The sequence below is a fragment of the Salvelinus fontinalis genome, chromosome 35 (assembly GCF_029448725.1).
Source record: "Salvelinus fontinalis isolate EN_2023a chromosome 35, ASM2944872v1, whole genome shotgun sequence".
Classification (NCBI taxonomy): Eukaryota; Metazoa; Chordata; class Actinopteri; order Salmoniformes; family Salmonidae; genus Salvelinus; species Salvelinus fontinalis.
This window is the reverse complement of record NC_074699.1, coordinates 18,770,707-18,792,893: the sequence shown is the minus strand read 5'-3', so window position 1 is coordinate 18,792,893 and position 22,187 is coordinate 18,770,707. Positions and strand designations below refer to the sequence as shown.

The following is a 22,187-nucleotide window of genomic DNA, read 5'->3' as shown; positions in this document are numbered from 1 at the left end:
CCTAGTTGTCCATCTGAAACATGTTTTAACATAAGGAAAGGAGGAGAGCGAGGGAAGTAGAAAGGGAAAAACATGCTTGCATGCTCAGAAACCAGATGAATATGATCACATATTCACATGTATTTTAATATTGTGATTAGAGATTAATAATTAGTAAATGACCTGTGTTCTTCAATGAAGATCCGGGTTAGGGGAGGGTTTGGCCAGGGGGGGGCAGTCATTTTAAATAAGAATTTGTTCTTAACTGACTTGCCTAGTTAAATAAATAAAATATATAAAATGAAGACCACCCACAACAAAATAAACTCCTATGATCCCCCTGGTGGTCTGAGTGCAGTACTACTTTTGCGCAGTGTCTTCTGTGACTGATCCTCTCGAATACGCTGAGATGTCATTGCGTACAGTTCAACGTCAAAATTTGTGTACGTGTGTTGATCTCGCTTGGCGCTGGAGAGGGTTGAGGGCCAGGATAGAAGTAAGGTAATGTGGTGTGGGGAATTGGATGGATGGAAGTGGCCAAGTGATGGAAAATCTGATAGAGATGAAAGATAGGTATGCCTGAATGATGGCCGAGGGATCAGGATTGATGTAGCCACAGGTATCTAGTGCGATGGCAGGAATCTTGTGAGCGGGAGGTATGGGAGGAGTTGACAGTAGGGAGTGATCATTACCCCATACTATATACAGTAGGTCGGAGGGGGGAGGAGGTGTCAGCGGATGGAGTAGACAGGTGAATGTTTGGAAGGGCAACGTGGGATCAGGTGTCAGTGAATGGAGAAGAAAGGTGGGGGTTGCAAAGTGGGATCAGTTTCAGGAGCTGAGTGAGTAGGTGATTGCTTGGGTGGATATGAGCAGGTATGTGGATTGTATGAATAATTGAGTGGGGGCAACTACTGAGGCTATACTTGAGTTCAGGGAGGGGGAAAGCAGTCCCATGGTGGACGGAGGAGTGTGGGGCAATGGTGAGGAGTAGAAGCAGGGCATTTAGAGTACTGAAAAGGATGCATGACTTCAAACATCTGATTTAGTATAAGCAGTTCCTGGTGAGGAGAACTATCCATCAGGCAAAGAGGTCATGTTGGCGTCGGTTCTGTGACACCATTGAGAGAAGTGAGGTTAGAAGGGAGTGAAATGATCCAGTGTTGACGAGTGGGGAGGGTACAGATGAGAAGGCAGAGATGATGGTCAAAATGTTTGTCCAAGTGCATAGCTCGGCAAATTTTGTCAGATGAGGGAGAGAGAGAGAACCAGAGAGGAGCACCCAGGAGTGCTGGATAGGAGGGAGGATGTAAATGATGCGTTGAATGCACCATGGCAGAGGTGAAAAGGGCAATAGGCAAGCCTGGGTTATCTTCACCTGGGAAAGATGAGGTGTGCTATGTTATGTTTGCCCATCTTAGTGATAAGGTATTGGTGTTGTACAACAAAGTGTGGGAGGAGGGGATACTACCAGGCAGCTGGAAGGATGCAGTAGTGGTACCAATCCAGAAGCCAGGGAAAGACCCAATGAGGCCAACAAGCTATCGACCAATAGCTTTAACATCATGTGTGAAAGATTATGGAACGTATGATTACGGCGAGGCTAACTTACTTCCTGGAGAGCAAGGGGCTAGTATCACCACATCAGAGTGGGTTCAGGAAGGGGGCGGGGAACAATGAACATAGTGCTCTGCTCAGAATCAGAGGTCAGGAAGGATCAGGTGAACAACGAGAATGTTGTAGCTGTCTTTTTTGACGTGGAGAAGGCGTATAATATGATGTGGAAGGAGGTGTTGTTAATCAAGCTTGATATTATGTGGGTAGGAGGAAGAACGTACAACTGGATAAAGGATTTCCTGTTTGGAAGGTCTATCAAATCAAATCCAATTTTATTGGTCACATACACATATTTAGCAGATGTTATTGCGGGTGTGGCGAAATGCTTGTGTACCTAGCTCCAACAGTTCAGTAGTTTCTAACAATTCACAACAATACACACATCTAAAAAAAAAAAGAATGGAATTAAGAAATACATAATTATTAGGATGAGCAATGTCATTGACTAAAATACAGTATATACATATGAAATGAGTAAAGCAGTATGTAAACATAATTAAAGTGACTAGTGTTCCATTATTAAAATGGCCAGTGATTCCATGTCTATGTACATAGGGAAGCAACCTCTAAGGTGCAGGGTTGGGTAACCGGGTGGTAGACGGCTAGTAATGGCTATTTAACAGTCCGATGGCCTTGAGATAGAAGCAGTTTTTCAGTCTCTCCTTACCAGCTTTGATCCACCTGTACTGACCTCGTCTTCTGGATGATAGCGGGGTGAACAGGCTGTGGCTCGGGTGTTTGATGTCCTTGATGGTCTTTTTGGCCTTCCTGTGACATCAGATGCTATAGGTGTCCTGGAAGGCAGGCAGTGTAGCCTCGGTGATGGATTGGGCAGACTGCACCACCCTCTGGAGAGCCCTGCGGTTGCGGGCAGTGCAGTTGCCGTACCAGGCGGTGATACAGCCCGACAGGATGCTTTCAATTGTGAATCTGTAAAAGTTTGTGAGGGTCTAAGAGGCCAAGACAAATTTATTCAGCCTCCTGAGGTTGAAGAGGCGCTGTTGCTCTTACTTCACCACACTGTCTGTGTGGGTGGACCATTTCAGGTTGCCAGTGATGTGTACTCCAAGGAACTTGAAGCTTTTCACCTTCTCCACTGCGGTCCCATCGATGTGGATAGGGGCGTGCACCCTCTGCTGTCTCCTGAAGTCCATGATCAGTTTCTTCATTTTGTTGACTTTGAGTGAGGTTATTTTCCTGGCACCACTCCGCCAGGGTCCTCAACTCCTCCCTGTAGGCTGTCTCGTCACTGTTGGTAATCAGGCCTACTACTGTTGTGTCATCTGCAAACTTTATGATTGAATTGGAGGTGTGAGGGGCCACGCAGTCATTGCTGAACAGGGAGTACAGGAGGGAACTGAGCACGCACCCTTGTTGGGGCCCTGTGTTGAAGATCAGCGTAGTGGAGATGATGTTTCCTACATTCACCACCTGGGGGTGGCCCGTCAGAAAGTCCAGGACCCAGTTGCATAGGGTGGGGGTCAGACCCAGGGACTGAGCTTGATGGGTACTATGGTGTTGAAGGCTGAGCTATAGTCAATGAACAGCATTCTTACATAGGTATCCCTCTTGTCCAGATGGGAAGGACAAGGCAGCTACCTGGTGGATAATGGTACACCGCAGGGGAGCGTAATTAGGCCTTTGTTGTTTTCATTCATGATCAATGATGTACTCTCAGGTACGGCCGGATATTGGGTGGTCGTTATTTGCAGATGATGGCGCCTTATGGAAGAGCGGAAGAAATGTGCCATACATAGTCAGGAAGGTACAGGAGGCAATTGATGAGGTAGAGCGGTGGGGATTCAGGTTCTCTGTAGAGAAAACTCAGTGTTCTTTACCAGGAGGAAAGTGGGTGATGAGGTATGCTTGAGATTACAGTATATGGGAGAAACTTGGAGAGGGTGGGGTCCTTCAGGTTCCTTGGGGTATACTTTGACACTAGACTGACCTGGGCAAAACACATTGAGAGAGTGGTGGGAAAGTGTAAGAAGGTGCTAAATGTGATGGGCTCTCTGATGGTGAAGGAGTGGGGGGCTGGCCATTCCTCATTGAGGACCATGTATGTTGCATTGATCTGATCTGTAATAGACTATGGCAGTATAGCATATGGTTTGGCAGTCCGGACCTCATTGGAAAGTCTAGATGTCATACAAGGACTCAGAATATGTAGTGGGGCGCTTCGAACCTCCCCAGTGTCTGCACTACAGGTGGAGATGGAGGACATGCCATTGCAGATTAGGAGACAGCAGCTGAATTATTGGGTCAACCTACAGGGACATGGGCTGTCTTATCCTGCGAAAGGGATTTTACAGGCATGCTGGGAATATGAGCGAGGACAGAACACAAGCTTTGGGTGGGTGGGTAATATTCAGGCGAGGGAGATGTATGGAAGGGAGTTTAGTACAATGGTAGCTATTCCTGTAAATCCAGCATGGCTACTCCCTCCTCCAGTAGTTGATCTAGAAGTATTGGAGAGTCTAGGGAAAGATAGGGAGGGTGTTGATCCATCTGATTTGTTTAAGAGACGTCTGAATACTGTGTATCAAGATTTTGTGGCCATTTACACAGATGGTTCAAAAGATCCTAGGACTGACACACTGGGTCAGCATTTGTAGTGCAGGAATGTGGGGTGGCACTCAGGAAACGTATTACAGATCATCTGGCTGTATATACGGCAGAGCTGATGGTCATACTGTTGGCCTTGCAGTGGGTTGAGGAAGTCAAGCCAGACAGGGTAGCTATTTGCTCCGATTCATGTGCAGTGTTGATGATTCTTCAGTCCTTTAGACCACGTAGCAGACAATACCTGCTTTATGATGTACCTGATACCTGATTTATTTCAAGTACAGAAGAAAGTCGGGGAGGGCAGCAGGAATGGACAGAAGAGAGGAGGCTATTTTTAGATTTAGGCTGGGACACAGCCAGTTGAATAAGACTTTACATTTGGTAGGAAACCCTCCAACAGGAAAGCGTGATTATTGCCAGGAGATGATCGTGGACTACAGGAAAAGGAGGGCCGAGCACAGCCCCATTTTCATTGACGGGGCTGTAGTGGAGCAGGTTGAGAGTTCCTTGGTGTGCACATCTTCAACAAACTATCGTGGCCCAAACATACCAGGACAGTCGTGAAGAGGGCACGACAACACCTATTCCCCATCAGGAGACAGAAAAGATTTGGCATGGGTCCTCAGATCCTCAAAATGTTCTACAGCTGCACCATCGAGAACATCCTGACTGGTTGCATCACTGCATGGTATGGCAACTGCTCGGCCTCCGACTGCAAGGCGCTACAGAGGGTAGTGCGTACGGCCCAGTACATCACTGGGACCAAGCTTCCCGCCATCCAGGACCTCTATACCAGGCAGAGGAATGCCCTAAAAATTGCCAAAGACTCCAGCCAACCTAGTCATAGACTGTTCTCTCTGCTACCGCATGGAAAGCGGAAACGGAGCGCCAAGTCTAGGTCCAAAAAGCTTCTTTACAGCTTCTACTCCCAAGCCATGACTGCTGAACGGCTAATCAAATGGCTACCAAGACTTTTTGCATTGATCTTCCCCCCTTTTTTTTTACCCCCGCACATTGACTCAGTACCGGTACCCCCTGTATATAGCGTCGTTATTGTTATTTTATTGCTAATTTTATTTATTTTACTTTAGTTAATTTAGTAAATATTTTTCGTAAAACTGCATTATTTTAATTAAAACTGCATTGTTGGTTCAGGGCTTGTAAGTAAGCATTTTATGTTGTGTTCAGCTCATGTGACAAATACATTTGTATTTTATTTGATTTTGAAACAGATAGTGGAGCATGTATTGCTACCGTGTGGGAAGTATGAGATGGAAAGAGAGAGGCTGATATCTAGTATGAGGGAGAAGAGAATACAGGAAATTAGTTTAAAGAGTATATTGAGTAGAACGTCATTAGATACAGTCTCAAATATATATATATTTTTTTTTAAGAGAAACGTGGCTGGCAGGTAGAATTGAATTTCTCCCTGGCCCACTGTCCAATACAGTAGGTGGCGGTAATGCACCATAACGTTGGATGGCAACGCCCGACAAAGCCTAGCGAAGGAGAAAAAGAAGATGGCAGACGTTACCGAGGTGGATGCAGAGAAACTCAGCAAAAAGTAAGCCATTGTCGATTCACTCGTTTTTTGGACAGCATTTATGAAGACGTTTGCAACACTTTGATGGTGTGTGTGGATCACACCCTTGTTATTAAACGATAAAAGTATTAGGATACTGTTGCACCATATCAGATAAAGCACGATGGAAAAACAAGTATACCTTAGCGAATGTGCATACAAATTCCAATGGTCCATTCGTTTCAAGTTGCATATCGCGCGTGCTGCCTGTAGTCCTTTAATGTATAGTTATGCATGCTTATCATCCTATTCTGTGCGTAGATGACTACAAAACCCATATTGCATCGTACAAATTACCCAAGGTTATTTGCTGATTTGAAGTTTATTGTTTTCATGTAGGTTGATGAACAAAACCACGTTTTAGCTAAAGTAGTGTTTGCCTTTTTAGCTTTACCGTAATGAGTTGCTTGCCAAATTCAGCAACCTTTCAAGTGATACTGATATAATATTTATGTGGGGAAACATTGAACTCATCAGCCTTATGCTAATTATCCTATAATCCCACTTCTGTAATGGGATGGCTTGCTAGCTAGTGGATTTAGCTAGCTAAATTACTTCTAGGCTACGTGGTCTGACTGATCAGCTCAGAATGAAAGTGAAAATGTTCTTCCTACTCAGTGGAAAAATTACCCAATTGTCATACTTGAGTAAAAGTAAAGTTACCTTAATAGAAAATGAGTCATGTGAAATTTAGAGTAAAATATTCCTTGTGTTAAAGTCTAAGTATTTGTTTTTTAATATACTTCTCAAAAGTATAAAAAAAAATGTATTACTTATATTAGGCAAAACAGACAGCACGGTTTTTTTTGTTTTTTTTTAACGCTGACTAGACAGGGCATATCTGAAATAGTGAGAACGGGTTTATCAAAAAAGATCACAGCACGTTTTTGGACTCATTCAGCAGTTTTAACCTGATTTAATTGGGAATGTTAAGTTATTCCTAAAACAAATTAAAAATGATGCTGTTGCTGCTTCCTGACTTCACCAACTGTTCAGGTCATACTGATATGCTATTTATGTGTTGACAAGAACTTTTGATAAATAGCTCAATGTCAAAACAGAGTTTTAAGTGTCCAAATCAATATGCAGACACATTTTGTGATATATTAAACACTCATAGTGAATTAAGGGGGAAATCAGGTTGTATGCGCTGTTGAAACCAACACAAAAAAAAACGGAAACTGGAAATATTGTTTACATCACTGGTTTAAAGAACAACCTGTTGAAGACAGCCAGCTACATTTTGAAGTGGTGCATTTTTGACCCACCACCTCAATTTGGTCTTATGTAGCAACAGTTCAAATTGTGTTTTCTTACATTGGATGAAAATACAGACTACAAAATGGTATATCATACACTACACTGGTTAACTTGTAACCCCACTTTTGAGAAAATGTCCCTTGAATGTTTTGGTACACCTACTGGAGAGCTCTTCTTTCTCTATACCCATTCAGCATAGTTCGGTTGTGAAAAACTGAGTTTAAATGTATTTGGCTAAGGTGTATGTAAACTTCTGACTTCAACTGTACTTCATTATCAAAAGTCAAAGAAAATGCTTCATTTTCTTGACACTCAAACGTGATTAGACAGGACAAAGCCGTTTTCACGATGTCAGGTATATCATCAAAACAAATCAATCATAGCACATTTTGGACTGAGTCAGCAGTTTTTACCTGATTTAATTAGAATACTATTAGAAATTAAGTTCCATTGTTATTCCTAAAACATAAGTTGAAAATAGTTATCGGCTTCAAAATTGTGTATCATACACTGCAGTTGAGGAACAATGGGGAAGTAATTCTGCTTTGAAAGTAAAACTTGTATCACTACTTTTGAGAAAATGGCCATTGAATTTTTAGGTACACCAACTGGAGAGCTCTTTGTCTACACCCATTCAGCATAGTTCACACCCTCCTTGAGCCTATCCCCACCAATCTCTTTAAGGATTCACATGTGAGGCAATGTGCTAAACAGAGTGAGTAGTGTAGTAAACAACCAAAGATTTCAAGACTAAAAGTGGTGAAAGTAGTAGCAAAAATAATGAAATACAATAGATGGTTGTAATCACCCCCAGACACACCTGGCTAACTTGATGGGTTGTCTGATCATCTGGCGAAGTAGTCTTTTGTTTAGATATAAAGGTAGCTAGCTAAATAATGACCCATAATCCCAACCCATACAGTACAAACGGATTGACGTACTGAGCAGCTCATGTTATAGACAGAAGCATGCTACATTACAGACCAATCCAAACTCATCTCTTGGTATGTCCAGCCCCATCCATTATTTCAGCCAATCATGGCCAGCGGGAAGGTTCCTGACTTTTTCCTTGGCTAAACCAACTAGGCTCGGAATTTAACAACTTGATTCATATTTACAGATGGCATACAAGTTTGTTATTAAGGCACATGAAAGTTCACGTTCCAGAATGCATTTCTATTTTTATCGCCAAAATGTTTTACATTTAAATGCCTCACCTGTGAATTAGTGACGTGCGTTATTAGCCTAGCTTCCTGAAATGGGTCACGTTTTGATTTGGGGTTCGCCAAAACAAAGGGAAATGCAACACTTATTTGTCAATCACTCATATCGATATCAAGTTGTAATCAATAGAACAAGGTGGGGGGTCAGGTTGCAAATCCTGTTCAAAGGAACCCTACTGAAAAAACACATGGAATCTGGGAACAATGTGGATATCACTGGTTAGAGGACAACTTGTAGAAAACAGCCAGCTACATGTTGGATTGTTGCATTTTTTAAAAAAGTGGGTTGCCATTGCAGAAAGTTTTTCAAGCAACACTATTTTGTTAATCATTCATCACATTAACATCAATAGAACGGGGGCAAATGATTAGGTTGTATGCGCTGTTTAAAGTTGAACTGGCAGCACTTTAACTACTCAACAAATATGAAGAAATTTAACTAATCCTGGGAATTGCAAAACATAACTAGCAAGGCATTGTTCACAAGTCAGTCATAACGTGGCTAATAAGCTAGCAAATCTATTTGTGGCTATTTATTTAGCAAGCTAAAAGCACGGCGCCTAACGTTAGGTAGCTAGCCAGCTAAGGAGGATGTCATCGGATGAGTGACTGATCTTTTTCCCCATATTGTTTTTTGGTGGCTACAACTAGATACAGGTGTCATTTGTTTAGCTAGCAATAAATGTGAATTGCGTTGCTGGCTATCTAGTTACCTATGCTGAACTTGAACGACTATTATCCCGTTTGCATATCTCTTGCATTCGTAAATTCACTCTGGCTATCTACTCTGATTTCAGAGCACTCTCGTCTGAATGTGCGAGAGCGCAGAATAACTGATGAATTGTTGCCACTAGCACAGTTAGTCACTAACGCTCTAAATAACATGTAAACAGCCTAACCAGCTCTGCTAGGGCGAGTAAAATGGTCAAGAGTGAGGTGGCCATTTGACTTGGTGCTTGACTGCCAAAGTGAGGAACGCTCGGATCAACCCTACTCCTCAGCCACAGTGTCCAGTGTAGTGTGTGTGTGGCTCTGAATGCTTGGAGAGCAAAACACTCTGAATTTACCAACAGACAATCTGACAATGCGCTGAATTTACGAACGACCCAGAGCGCACTGACACACTGAAGGTAATTTACCAACGCACGCTTAGTTGTATTTGGCATCGATCAACTGTGCGTGCCGGAAAGTTCCCATTCAGTTGTCAAAACGTGGGTTGGGGACAAGCATGCATTGCCAGGAAAGCTGCAGAAGGACGAGCAGGTTCCCCATCGTTTGTCAGTGCAATTTTGACAGCTAACTAGCTGAAAAAGTTTAAGAGGGTTTATCTAATCTCGCTCTGGATAGCATTAGTTGTTGCTCTTGCTGTAGTTGATGTGCATAACTAAGGGAGAGGGAGCCTACCTTTTCATGGTTGATTGATCAATAGGACTCCTATGGTATTTAAATATTTGTAGAAATCCATTCAGGTGTATTTTGTGGTTTTTGGCAAATGCTTTCTAATTATCTAAAATCGTGCCGTTGCTACTGCTTGTAAACACAGTCCAGTTTAAAGTAAATGATAGGAGGCCTGTGTGGCATAAAGGCCTACTGTTGGCTTTGATTGGTTATTCTGCACCGGTCTGCGTAGACTCCGGTCCTGAGTGAGACAGATGGTTTTTTTGGTAAATTATTTCCTGCAGTATCTATTAATTTTCCAAACGCATGGCCACTTTCCCACTCTATATTGCGATAGTTTTCAAATGTTGTTCACAAACATTCTATGAATTTATTAAGATGTGGAAATTACCATATCTAAGTGGTCACATTGTCAGAAAATGTAAAAATAAATACAAATAAAGGTAATGTTGCTAAAACGCTGTCAGTTCCCTATTCAAATGACACACGGAATATGAGTGTTTTTATATCACTGGTTAGAAGAGAATTTACAGTCATTCTGGAATTTCGGATGGAGATTCTGGGAGGCTGGCGAAACAAGAAAGAAGCAAATCAGTTGCTTTGTTATTTAACTTAACCGAATCACGACCCGAAATAGGATATCAACATTGACAAGGGTTGGTTGTTCATTTTGAATGATAGTTTGACTCTTAAATCTGTGTTTTGGTGTGAGGCCAGGGACTTTTATAGAGAGACACACCCGATATATCTCAGGGCCATATGAAAATGACGGCAGAGTTTTTGACCTGCAAAGTCCTGCGACTTTTACTCCATTGTAGTGGAGTAAAAGTTGTCAAAAAATATTTAAACTACTTAAGTGGTACTTCAAAGTATTTCTACTTACTTTACACCAGTGTTATTAAACTCGTTTACACTGAACAAAAATATAAACGCAACATGTGAAGTGTTGCCATGTTTCAAATTCACAGAAATAAGTCAGCTGTGTGTGTGTCTCTCTCCAGGTCTGGTCATTGACTGGTGTAGCACAGTAGGTCAGCCTGCATCACCATGCTGACTCTGGTGGTCAGGACTGCCAGGCACCAGGTGTGTCAAGCCTTTGGGGTCAGGGCTCAGGGGGTAAAGTTCGCTCTCCCCAGCACAGTGTCAGTCCCAGCTCTAATTCAGGGGAAGGTGACAAAAGGTTGGTGGCTTTTCCGTTCAGTGAGAAAAACAACTAACCTTTTGTCATGAAAGATTCCCTTTTTAGGCGTTACTTGTATTGCTTTATAAAGTAGTCTCCCGAGTAGTCAGCTCAACCTCGATGCCGAGTCCACTAGATACCCTGATGTTACCCTCTGTGTCTGTGTTGTTGTCAGTGAGCTGAAGAGGCGAATGAAAGCTGAGAAGAAGGCATCTGAGAAGGAAGCCAAAGTCAAAGAGCAGGTTGAGCAGAAGGAGACCAATGACCAGGGAGTTCAGAATGCATACGGGGCAGATGAGGAGACCCTGGACCCTAACGTGAGCTATATGGATGTTTATGATCGTCCTTCCCTCCCTCTTGTGATTTGCTTCAGAACATTTGACTGCTGATCTTAGTAGAAGATTAAAAATATATATTTCTCAAAAATAGGGCTGCAGTAATTGAGCTCTTGTACATTTGCACTAACCTGACTTTATATTGTTTATCCCAATAGCAATACTTTAAGATCCGCACTCAAGCCATCCAGGCTCTGAAGGGCACAGCAGAGGACCCATACCCTCACAAGTACAATGTAGATCTATCGCTCACAGAGTTCATTGAGAAATACAACCACCTACAGCCTGGAGACCAGCTAACAGACATTGTCCTCAATGTATCAGGTACTGACAACAACTGTTTTCAAATATTGTGATTTGAAATAATATGATGCCATTTGATGGTCAATCTGTATTTTTGACCTATGTGAAACTCTGTTGTTGGCAGGTCGTGTCCATGCCAAGAGAGAGTCCGGGGCCAAGTTAATCTTCTATGACTTGCGAGGGGAAGGCGTCAAGCTGCAAGTTATGGCAACCAACAGGTACAGAACATGGTTCTTCCTAGAACTCTAATACTCATGGGAGTTCAAATACCTCCCACATGTATCTTTTCTAACCCCGTCTGTCCATCTTCCTTGTCAGGAGCTACAAGTCTGAGGAGGAGTTTGTGCGCATCAACAACAAGCTGCGGCGTGGTGACATCATTGGTGTTCGTGGTAATCCAGGGAAGACCAAAAAGGGCGAGTTGAGCATCATTCCCATAGAGATGATCCTGCTTTCACCTTGCTTGCACATGCTGCCCCACCTCCATTTTGGTCTCAAGGACAAGGTGAGCACCTTCACAATCCTGTAGTGGACATACAGAAAGCATGTCAGGCCTTCATATGAATGAGAGATGATACAGGACACCTTTAATCCATGTAACCTGCAGAAGAAATGACAGTTTTTAGGGATCTTCACACTTTCTCTAAACCATTGCCTCCAGGAAACACGATTCCGCCAGCGATACCTGGATCTAATTCTCAATGACTATGTGAGGCAGAAGTTTGTGACACGTGCCAAGATCATCACTTACCTCCGCAGCTTCCTGGATGGGCTGGGATTCTTGGAGGTGAGGGAAATGGCCACTAGGGGACACTTTTGTTAAAAAAAAAAAAAAAAAAAGGTTTGTCAGGAAAATTACATTGGAGTGTGGAGGAGTACAGGTTAAGAGTTCAAGAGGGGTAAAGCTGTCTTCTCTTTGATGTGGAAAGTTATTTTAAAGGTTTATTTTTCACAAACAGGATTTTGGTGATAGATGGAGATCGGTAACTGAGACTTTAAAACCACAACACACGTTTCTTACAGATTGAGACACCCATGATGAACCTGATTCCTGGTGGGGCCGTGGCCAAACCCTTTGTGACCTACCATAACGACCTAGACATGAACCTTTACATGAGGATCGCTCCTGAGCTCTACCACAAGGTAACATGTCCCCTGAGGAAGGACCAATAACGGAAAAACAGTTTCAACTCCATGCTCATATTTCTTCTTTCCCCAGATGCTTGTGGTTGGGGGGATTGACAGAGTGTATGAGATTGGACGGCAGTTCAGAAACGAAGGCATTGACCTCACCCACAATCCAGAGTTCACCACCTGCGAATTCTATATGGCCTATGCAGATTACCATGACTTGATGGATATCACAGAGAAGCTTCTCTCGGGTGAATGAAGGGGATGTTTCTACTTCATCATTCTGGAATGTGAATATATAGTGTTACTCACAGTGACATGTAGGTATGTAGCTGCTATTTTCCATTACTAACTGGTCTGCTCTCTCTTCCCATCAGGGATGGTCAAGCACATCACTGGAGAGTACAAAGTGAAGTATCATCCAGAGGGTCCAGAGGGCCCGACCCATGAGATCGACTTCACTCCTCCCTTCAGGAGGGTCAGCATGACACACGACCTGGAAAAGGAGATGGGCGTCAAGTTCCCAGCTGCTGACACCTACGACAGTGACGGTAAGATAATGAATGCCTGTCAGTACAGTGCCACAGCTATACCTCTATATAATTATAGAATTTCCTAGGTTCTCTTACTGATCTGTCCCTCTCCGCCCACCCCAGAGACACGTAAATTCTTTGATGAACTTTGTGCCCAGAAAGGAGTGGAGTGCCCTCCTCCTAGAACTACTGCCCGCCTCCTTGACAAGGTGCCTTTTCTAATCTACATCAGGAAACCCTCCTCCTATAGCCCGTCCATATTGTTGACATCATGACTAAACTGAAGTTGATGTTTATCCCTGCAGTTGGTGGGAGATTTCCTGGAAGTCACGTGTATCAACCCCACGTTCATCTGTGACCACCCACAGATCATGAGCCCCCTGGCCAAATGGTGAGCTCTACCTATCCATATTACACTCATTTAAAAACAAGCAACAGTGCTCTTATTCACATTCCAGTGGACTGCAGGTTACCATTTGAAACTGAGTCAACATAGGTCTTGCAGTGCCCCCTGCTCGTCAATGCTGATGTGTCTAGCTATACTCTCCTTGATCTCTCCCCATACAGGCACCGGTCAGAGAAAGGCCTGACGGAGCGGTTTGAGCTGTTTGTATTGAAGAAGGAGATCTGTAATGCCTACACTGAGTTGAACGACCCTATCAGGCAGAGGGAGCTCTTTGAGCAACAGGCTAAGGTCAGTGTGCATGGGCGAGTCGGCCGAGTAATGCTAGAAACGATGTAGTAGTTGGGGCAACTGAACTGACACATTCCCCAAAGATTCTTGCCTTACGTCAACTTATTTACCATTGGTGCTTCATTTTCTTTGTGATATTTTCCTGTTTGAGTCACCACCCTGTAAATCTTGATGAGCTACTTTGTTTTGTTTTTTCATCTAGCTCCTGTGTGTATGTTTGTGTTTTATTAGGCCAAGGCAGAGGGTGATGACGAGAGCATGTCCATTGATGAGACTTTCTGCACGGCACTAGAGTATGGCCTGCCACCAACTGCTGGCTGGGGAATGGGCATTGACCGCCTTACCATGTTCCTCACAGACTCCAACAACATCAAGGTACAGTCATAATACATAATACATACAGACAGAGGTCACCTTCGTAGGTGGTTTGAAATGTGACTTGAAATATCCGATTCCATGTGCTTTTTGGCTGTTCAGACTGCAGGAAAAGTAATATATTTGAATCGGAAATGCAAAAGAATTTGCATTTGTATCGCTTCAAACTGCCAATGTGAACAAGGCTTTAGGCATGCATGTTTATTATTATGCAGTAGGGGACACTGTTTTGATGCTTGTTTACACATGCAATACACTACAAACTTGAATGCACTTCAGCAGGACTCTGTGTCTGTGAAACCACCTGATGTTAATTATGTTTCACAGGAGGTGCTGTTCTTCCCAGCCATGAAGCCTGATGACAACAAGACAGCCCCTCTCACAGAGGGCACCTCTGTGTAGTATTGTGACCTCGCCTGCTGGCAGATCTCTGCAGGGGTTGGCATGGTGATGAAGCCTGGGGAAATAATCCGATTGGTCTGTTGGTCTCACTGTGTCCCGGTGGCATTGACTGTTTTCCATTTTATCATATGGTTTGAATCTTGCAATCTGCATTATTAAGGGAAATAAGTTACTTAAAAAATATTTTTCCACCATTACATAGTTGAAAACATTAAATTGTGTGATCTTATTACCTTGCGCTTTGTCTCAATTCTTTCTTCCCTCATAAGTGTGGTGGACATCCAAGCCCAATGTAATGTCAGTGAATGAGGGTTTCTGGACATGTTTGTTGTGTTATTGTATGCTATACAGTCCAACTACTAAAAAAAAATATGTTCACTCACACAACTGCCATTGGCACAAAAATAAAATTTGACAAAAATGTGATTCTGTATTCCCATGATTGAGTTACATGTCAAAGTATGTGTCTGCGGCTGATATACTGTTGTAGTAGGCCTACGTTACTGGTCTGTTCTTTAGCCATGGTCTTCATTACGTACATTTTCATACAAACCAGGGGTCATTCAGCCGAATCTGTTGCAAAACATTTCTTAAACGGAAACGGAGGAAGGTACCAGAATTTGTCCAAAAGAAACTGTTTGGCAGAATGACCACCTATTCTGTTACAAAATGTTTTCTGTCTTTTTCTTTTTTCCAAACAGAAAACATTTAGAAACAAACTAGAGTTTCTATTGGACAAATTCAGGTATCTCAATCCCTGTTTTGTTATGTTTGTTAAACGGTAAACTGTTTCTGTTGCAAGATGTAATGAATACACCCCTGGTGATGGAATACTTGTCGACCAATGTGCACCCCACCCCTAAAAGGATTTTGTGGAAGGACCTGTACCTTTGGTTCGAGGAGGAAGAGCACAAGGTGAGTAGATGTGTTCTGCAAGTTCATTTCCAGTGAATGCAGTCCAGTCACTTTCTTGTCATGCTGCAAAGTACTGTAGGACCCTAGTGTGAAATCTATCAAGAAACCCAGAATTTGTTTAACCCTCCTGCTGTGTTCCGGTCAAATTGGACTGATTTACAAGTTCTCTGAAAAATGTAGTTAATTTCATCTGATTGTCATAAGGTTCCATGACTGTCCACACAGGGCATCTGAACACACAAAATACATTTTGATGATTTTAATAAAACTTTGGGTGTTATTTAACTTTTGTACACCTGTGGTGCTCCCGGTCAAAAATTACCAGTCATTAGAAATGAATGGGGAGACTACAATTAGTGTATAAAATTTAGTTCATGCACATGCCCATTCATCAGATGGACACACTTCCTCTCCCAGACCCCGACATGCATGCGTGTTTGAGCACACACACACCTCACTCCCCTTCTTGGGTTCCATGACAAGGAACCTTTCCCAAATAGAATCTTTCCCCCACGGGAACCACACCTGTTGGCATTCTCACAAACAATCGCAACATTGTTTCCATAACATATAGAACTTTTCTCGCAGCTCTGGTATATAAAGCTTTTTTGAGGCCTTGCTCACAATTCATTCTGTGGCTGCACAATGACCAAACGATATACTGTATGTGAGGCTATTGACCTTATCTTTAATCATGACGCTGGTGAGGAGAGTCCTTGTTAAACTTTGACACAAAGTAATCTGACAAATACCACAATATGTTTAATCTGAGTATTTGTTCTCGTCAAAATAATCCACACATTATGCTTTTTTAAACTCAAAAACGAGTTGTATGAGCTCAGGTCAATGAGTCCTACAGGCCATAAATAGCAAATAGAAGTTCAAAACTTGTAATGTTCACAAGAACTTAAGTTGATAAAAAGATCTAACAACATTAGGTGATAATATATGTATTGTTATGGATTATGATCAGCTATAACGGGGCGGTCATTTTGGACCGGGAACACAGAATAAATTAACATGAAACGAACACAACAGGAGTGTTAATGAAAGCAAACACTATGTTCTAGGAACTGTTGCCCAATCTCAGCAGTTATGTACTACAGTACAATGGAAACGGACACAAAAGAAACAGTGACGGGGTTAGGGCTGTAATATTCATGAAGGAAAAACTATTTAGAGTCATAACCTACCAAGCATAATGAGAATGATCGCGTTCCCCTGTTCAGATGTTGCATGAATCAACCAATGGTTGAGTGCTACGGCATCGATTGACAGATTGTTATAACGTATGTGATTAGTGTATAGTTAAAATACATATCCAGGCAGTGTAAAGTATGAAATGCTTCAGCAACGCCTGGGCAGAGGAACGCGCCCAAAACCTTATGGTTAGTTCCACAATGCCATAAAGATGCAGAGTAGACAGACCAATAGACAGAAGAAAATCTAACACTACCAACTATGCGGAAAACAGCTATTATTTCCCGAAATATTCTGTTGCGCATTTATTACGCCTTGAGAGTATCCATATAAGGAAAATCCTTATCGGCAAATACGGTCCAACTTCCACAGTCCTGATGAAAATCTGCTTCTATTTAATGTCGAGAGCGCGCAAATGGTGATTGTGCGCGTTCCACTCAGTCAATTGCATGTGTAATCATTTCGGCCAACACTGTGAAGATGGCGATGAGAGTAGCGTTCCGGTGCCTTTCTGCAAACTTTTCTACAGTACTGCTTCAGCTTTCTCGACCTGTACAGATATCCGCAAATCGGCTTTTATGGAAGGCAAACACCGCACGGACAATGAGCACTGCCTCGCGACTGTCCACAGGTAACAATTTGTTACAATGTTTCCCAAATTGGCACTCTCAGTGTTGCATGCTACTAGATTCATCAACATCACAATTGATGTACGGGTCTGTGGCTACACATTCCAGTCGCAGAGGGGGAATAATCTCACGCTGTTTTGGTGACTTTCCCACGGTACTTTTCTACACGTCAGAGGGAGCATGAACGATATATATTTTTTAATTTGGTGATCAGCATATCCACTTTTGTAAGCAGTTTAGAACGCATGCCCTGCTAAAATAAAGTTTGGTCGAAGGCACAAATAAAAAGTAGCCTAATGCTGGCCGTTACGTGGTCTAAAAGTAAACTATTCTCTAGCTATTCCCAGACAGAAATCAAGTGATTTTGTTTTTATGGAATTTTGGGATTCCCTGACCATCCTGTGGAACAACGCTCCCCGCGATAGGTTGGTTTAACCGAAACATTTTGAATTATATGGTCGCTTTCCATAAACTGCTATCTGGGATGTCCCCAAAGGTAGCCAGGTCGATTAAAGCTTTCATTTTCTTAAACAGGTTACATTTGTAAAACATTATCAGATGTTTAACTTGACTTTGCAACGATTTGCTGGGTCTGCTATCCACGGTCTTAAAAAAACATTAGGGTTTTTTAAGAACTCAGACACCCACTGTCTCGTGCTCCAATGTAATGGATAATTACATACAGCAAGTCACGCACGAGTTTGGACGAAGGCTGGTCAGGAGTAACACATTTGATCATACATCTATATTTAGCATATTTACTACATGTGTAGTCTGCAAATGGCAAATACATGTGTGGTGTGTTAGTCTAAATGATATTTAAGATCTCCATTAAGGTAAGGCTCTCCCCTGAGTCAGACAAACCAGCCATGCCCCAGCATCATGCACAGTTCACAATCTGGTTCAAACCTGTATTTATTTTCTGCATGGTCTGATGCTAGCATTGGAAACAGTCATTTAATTCCTCAGCATATCGGGAAAGATTGACAGCATTTGACATAAACCATATTTAATGTTTCTTGCTTAAAATGTGTATTACATATCTGTCCAAAATAATATAAAATATTACTAGTTAATTTAATAGAAGGAACAGGCTACATAGCAGATTAGAGGATGTTTTTCACTTCAACCAATAGAGAACTGTTAAATGTGTGTGCTCCCTCCCACCACTCATACTGTGTACAACCATACTACAATGTACAGTAATAGCTAGAGAATGCTGGTACATTGTATGAGCAATTGACATCACAATGGTGATAGTAATACAATTCACATCTTGTTTGACATTACAGGACTGAATGTGGGGCAGTACATTAATGGTATCTTTTGCCATCATGCAGTATTTTAAATTAGGTTTGCAGTTTTGCACAGCACTTTTTGGCTCTTGTCCATAGTACATTAGTGTCCTTTGGACGGTCAATAACAAGGGCAATGTGTGGTTTGGGATGGGTACTTAGTTACACCCCCCCTAAATTGATTGTGTACTCATAGAACACAGAAAACTTGACATTTTTAGTTTTTCAAGATTATGGCCGCGGCAACTAGTCAGTGTAGTGTACTGCTGTTTTTCTATGCACATGCATCCCATTATCTGACGTGAATGTCTATTTTTACAGCCCTCAAATTCACAGACAAGCATGAGTGGGTACGAGTAGAGGGTGGAGTTGGCACAGTTGGAATCAGCAATTTTGCACAGGTAGGCAGTTTGGTTGACACTTTAATCAATGATTTAGTGTGCTGCTGTTTCTAAATTACTGATAATCTGACATTTATTGGTCTACATAATGCCTGTATTGTCTAGAGAGATTTATTTTGGAACTTTGCACTTTGTCCTGCAATACAAAGACATACAATTTTACATATGTATGACTATTGATTACTTGTATTATGCCTGGCTTAAAATTTGAGGGCCAATCTGATATTTGTGCAATAACTTTAAGTTTACCACAACTTTCATTGGCCTTGTTTTATGCTTCATGAAATCAGTTACACGTTAGGATTTTTCCCTTGACTTTCCTCTATGAATATCTGCTAAAATGTTCGAATTTGTGTCCCTCCATTGTAGGAAGCATTAGGTGATGTGGTGTATTGTGGACTCCCTGAGGTGGGGCAAAAACTTGAACAAATGGGTGAGATTTTTATTCAGGTTTAATTTTCCTCCCACAAGTAAATTAGTTTTGTTGCCAGTAAGGAGGGTCATGCATGTCCTTTGCTTGTGTTTCAGAGGAGTTTGGTGCTTTGGAAAGTGTGAAGGCTGCTAGTGAGTTGTACTCTCCTCTGACTGGAGAGGTAACTGAAATCAACACAGAGCTGGCAGACAACCCTGGACTAGTGAATAAATCCTGCTACGAAGGGGGTGAGTATCAAGACAGTGAAATGACAAATCAGTTGATGCGTATGTTTGACATTTTAGTCATTTAGCAGACGCTCTTATCCAGAGCAAATTAGAGTTGTCTTGCTCAAGGACACATCGACAGATTCTTCACCTATTCAGATTGGGGTTTTGAACCAGTGACCTTTCGGTTAATGGCACAACGCGCTTAACCGCTAGGGTACCTGCCATCTCCTTATGTGATTTTTGTTGGTGAATAATCATTCAACACACTATTAAACCCCCTCCTGACAATGTTACTGATGGTTGCTCTGCTCTTTGACTTCCAGGCTGGCTAATTAAGATGACTATTGACAACCCTGCAGAACTTGATGGCCTCATGGACGATGGCTCCTATGAGAAATTGATCAAATCCCTTGATGAGTAGACTGCTCAACTCTCCATGTTCTTTTTTTAAAATGTTCTTTTTAATGATGATTACAGGTCTTTCACACTAATCCTATCTGGACTGGCTGTAAAATCTCAGCTCAAATTATATTATGTAAAGTAGCCCTATTTATTTAGCCTGTAATTGTTTTATCACCAAGATAACCAAAATGTTAATTAACCATGCTCATCTAGGTGCTTATTGCTGATGAAACCACAAGACAACCTGAAGGGTTTGTTCCCATGTCCTGTTGGCACAACGATAAATCCTGTTGGCACAACGATAAATCCTGTTGGCACAACGATAAATCCTGTTGGCACAATAATCAAGGATTTATTATTTCAGGTGCTTAGTTTGGACTGAAAGAAAATACAGAGAAGTGGCAACAGGTTGGAAAGTGATCGGAAATGAGAAGTCAGATAAATTAAATACAGTGTACAATCCATTTTTTTTCATTATGACTTTTATATTCCATCTGGTGGGAAGGATGGAATACAGTACTATTCACTTCCATGACCTTAAGTCAATATCTAATAGTCAAAACTTAATTTGGTGTCTGGCAATGCAAGACTAGTCAAAACTGAACTTTGGCTGGCAGCCTGGCACTTCCAAAGACTCCCACACTTGTAGATTCACATTCTTCAGCAAGATAACCTTCTTTAGAACAAAATACTACAGCACAAATGAAGCCAGAATCAATTATATTTGGCATTTTTTCATATTTTAAGGTAACATCTGGAATATGTGGGATATATAGTATTTTTTGTTACACTGTTTATACACCGCCTGTATTTATATACTGGATGGTGGCATAGCTCACTAATGTCTACTGCTATACATATTCTTAGTATATATTTTTGGTGTAGCCCTATATATGTGTAGATTTCATTTGGATTACTGATTTGTCCTGACATTCATGATATCTTGTTTTTGATTATTTGTGTACTTGTTTGACACTTTTACTGCGTTGTTAGGAGCTAGGAAGCCAAGCATTTTGCTGCACCTGCTATAACCTCTGCTAAACTGTACGTGACCAATAAAAATTTATTTGATATACTGCTGCTGTATTTTCCAGCCCAAGTGATTCAAGCTAATGGTAACTGAAAGTTACACTCCAGTGATATTAACACATTTAATATATCCACACAGTAGCACTGATTTATTAACATATAATCAGCACATTCAGTTAATGGAACAGTAGTTTACATTGTAAATGGCTAGTTTCCCATTTTGTGAAGGGTGTGTGTGGGCCTATTCCTAGAAATACCCTGCTTTAAACTAGACCTTTTTGTTCTGATGCCTAATGTGAAAAACGAGGGGGATAGAGAAGCACTGCTGAAACAAACATGCTGATGATACTGGCCGCTTCTCATTGCTAACATTGACTCTCGGCACACCTTGACTTTTGCCCTTAGATCAAGATAGAGATGAGGTGCAGGGGAGGGTTGGTCAATGATTAATGGCAGAAGTGGGCACAGAATCAGTGTAGCAGAGAAACTGAGCAAATCTTTGACTATATATTTTTTAAACTTTAACTATGAAGGGGCATGGGGCTTTAATACTTTACAGGAGAATACCATTTGGCTGATGGACAGAAAAGATCCTCTCGGGATGGTCCTGCCTTGACACAATGAGCAGAGTGATGGTGTTGCTGCTGTATGTATGTATATGTGCACTTTAAAAAGTGTGTGCTGCATATCTTTACTATGATTTCAAGAAAGTATTAGGGTTTAATATTTCGATGCACAACACTTCTACATTGAAAACATGTCATTCATTATCATTACAACAATGAGAATGGAAAATTGGGGGATACTCTGAGAAACAGGCTGTCTGAAACAGGTCCATAAGTGAAACGAGTGTAATTTTATTGTGGGGCTGCAGTGACCCCTTGTGGTGTACCTACAAAAATACATCAATAAATCAGATTTAAGTGGACGACCATTAGTTATTGAACAAATCATCTTTCATGCATGCATACTGGTTGTTTCAATATGTGTTGTATTGGGGCTTGATTACGGTATGAAAAGCACGTTATTACTCAGCATTATGCCAAAACCCAAAACCAAGAAGATTTGATTTACTAACAAACAGCGTACAGAAAGCT

The 22,187-nt window shown here is 41.7% G+C and overlaps 2 protein-coding genes across 4 annotated transcripts; both read left to right on the top strand.

Moving 5' to 3' along the window:
• The first annotated feature begins 369 nt into the window (after positions 1–369).
• Positions 370–15,003, top strand: LOC129834447 (lysine--tRNA ligase-like). Of its 3 annotated transcripts, XM_055899433.1 has the most exons (15): positions 413–480; positions 5,612–5,725; positions 10,980–11,121; positions 11,298–11,463; positions 11,567–11,660; positions 11,761–11,947; positions 12,104–12,229; positions 12,466–12,585; positions 12,662–12,824; positions 12,951–13,124; positions 13,230–13,315; positions 13,412–13,497; positions 13,674–13,800; positions 14,032–14,175; positions 14,503–15,003. In XM_055899433.1, exons 2-15 carry the CDS (start codon positions 5,682–5,684, stop codon positions 14,575–14,577), a joined length of 1,734 nt encoding a protein of 577 aa, XP_055755408.1. In that variant the 5' UTR covers positions 413–480; positions 5,612–5,681; the 3' UTR covers positions 14,578–15,003. The 3 variants fall into 3 exon arrangements, with proteins under 3 accessions (XP_055755407.1, XP_055755408.1, XP_055755409.1); XM_055899432.1 differs by lacking the exon at positions 5,612–5,725 and having other exon boundaries at positions 370–480; XM_055899434.1 differs by lacking the exons at positions 413–480; positions 5,612–5,725 and adding an exon at positions 9,823–10,808.
• A 2,089-nt stretch (positions 15,004–17,092) lies between these two features.
• Positions 17,093–21,141, top strand: gcshb (glycine cleavage system protein H (aminomethyl carrier), b). Its single transcript, XM_055899431.1, has 5 exons — positions 17,093–17,323; positions 18,938–19,017; positions 19,387–19,450; positions 19,546–19,677; positions 19,983–21,141. Exons 1-5 carry the CDS (start codon positions 17,173–17,175, stop codon positions 20,078–20,080), a joined length of 525 nt encoding a protein of 174 aa, XP_055755406.1. The 5' UTR covers positions 17,093–17,172; the 3' UTR covers positions 20,081–21,141.
• Positions 21,142–22,187: the final 1,046 nt, after the last annotated feature.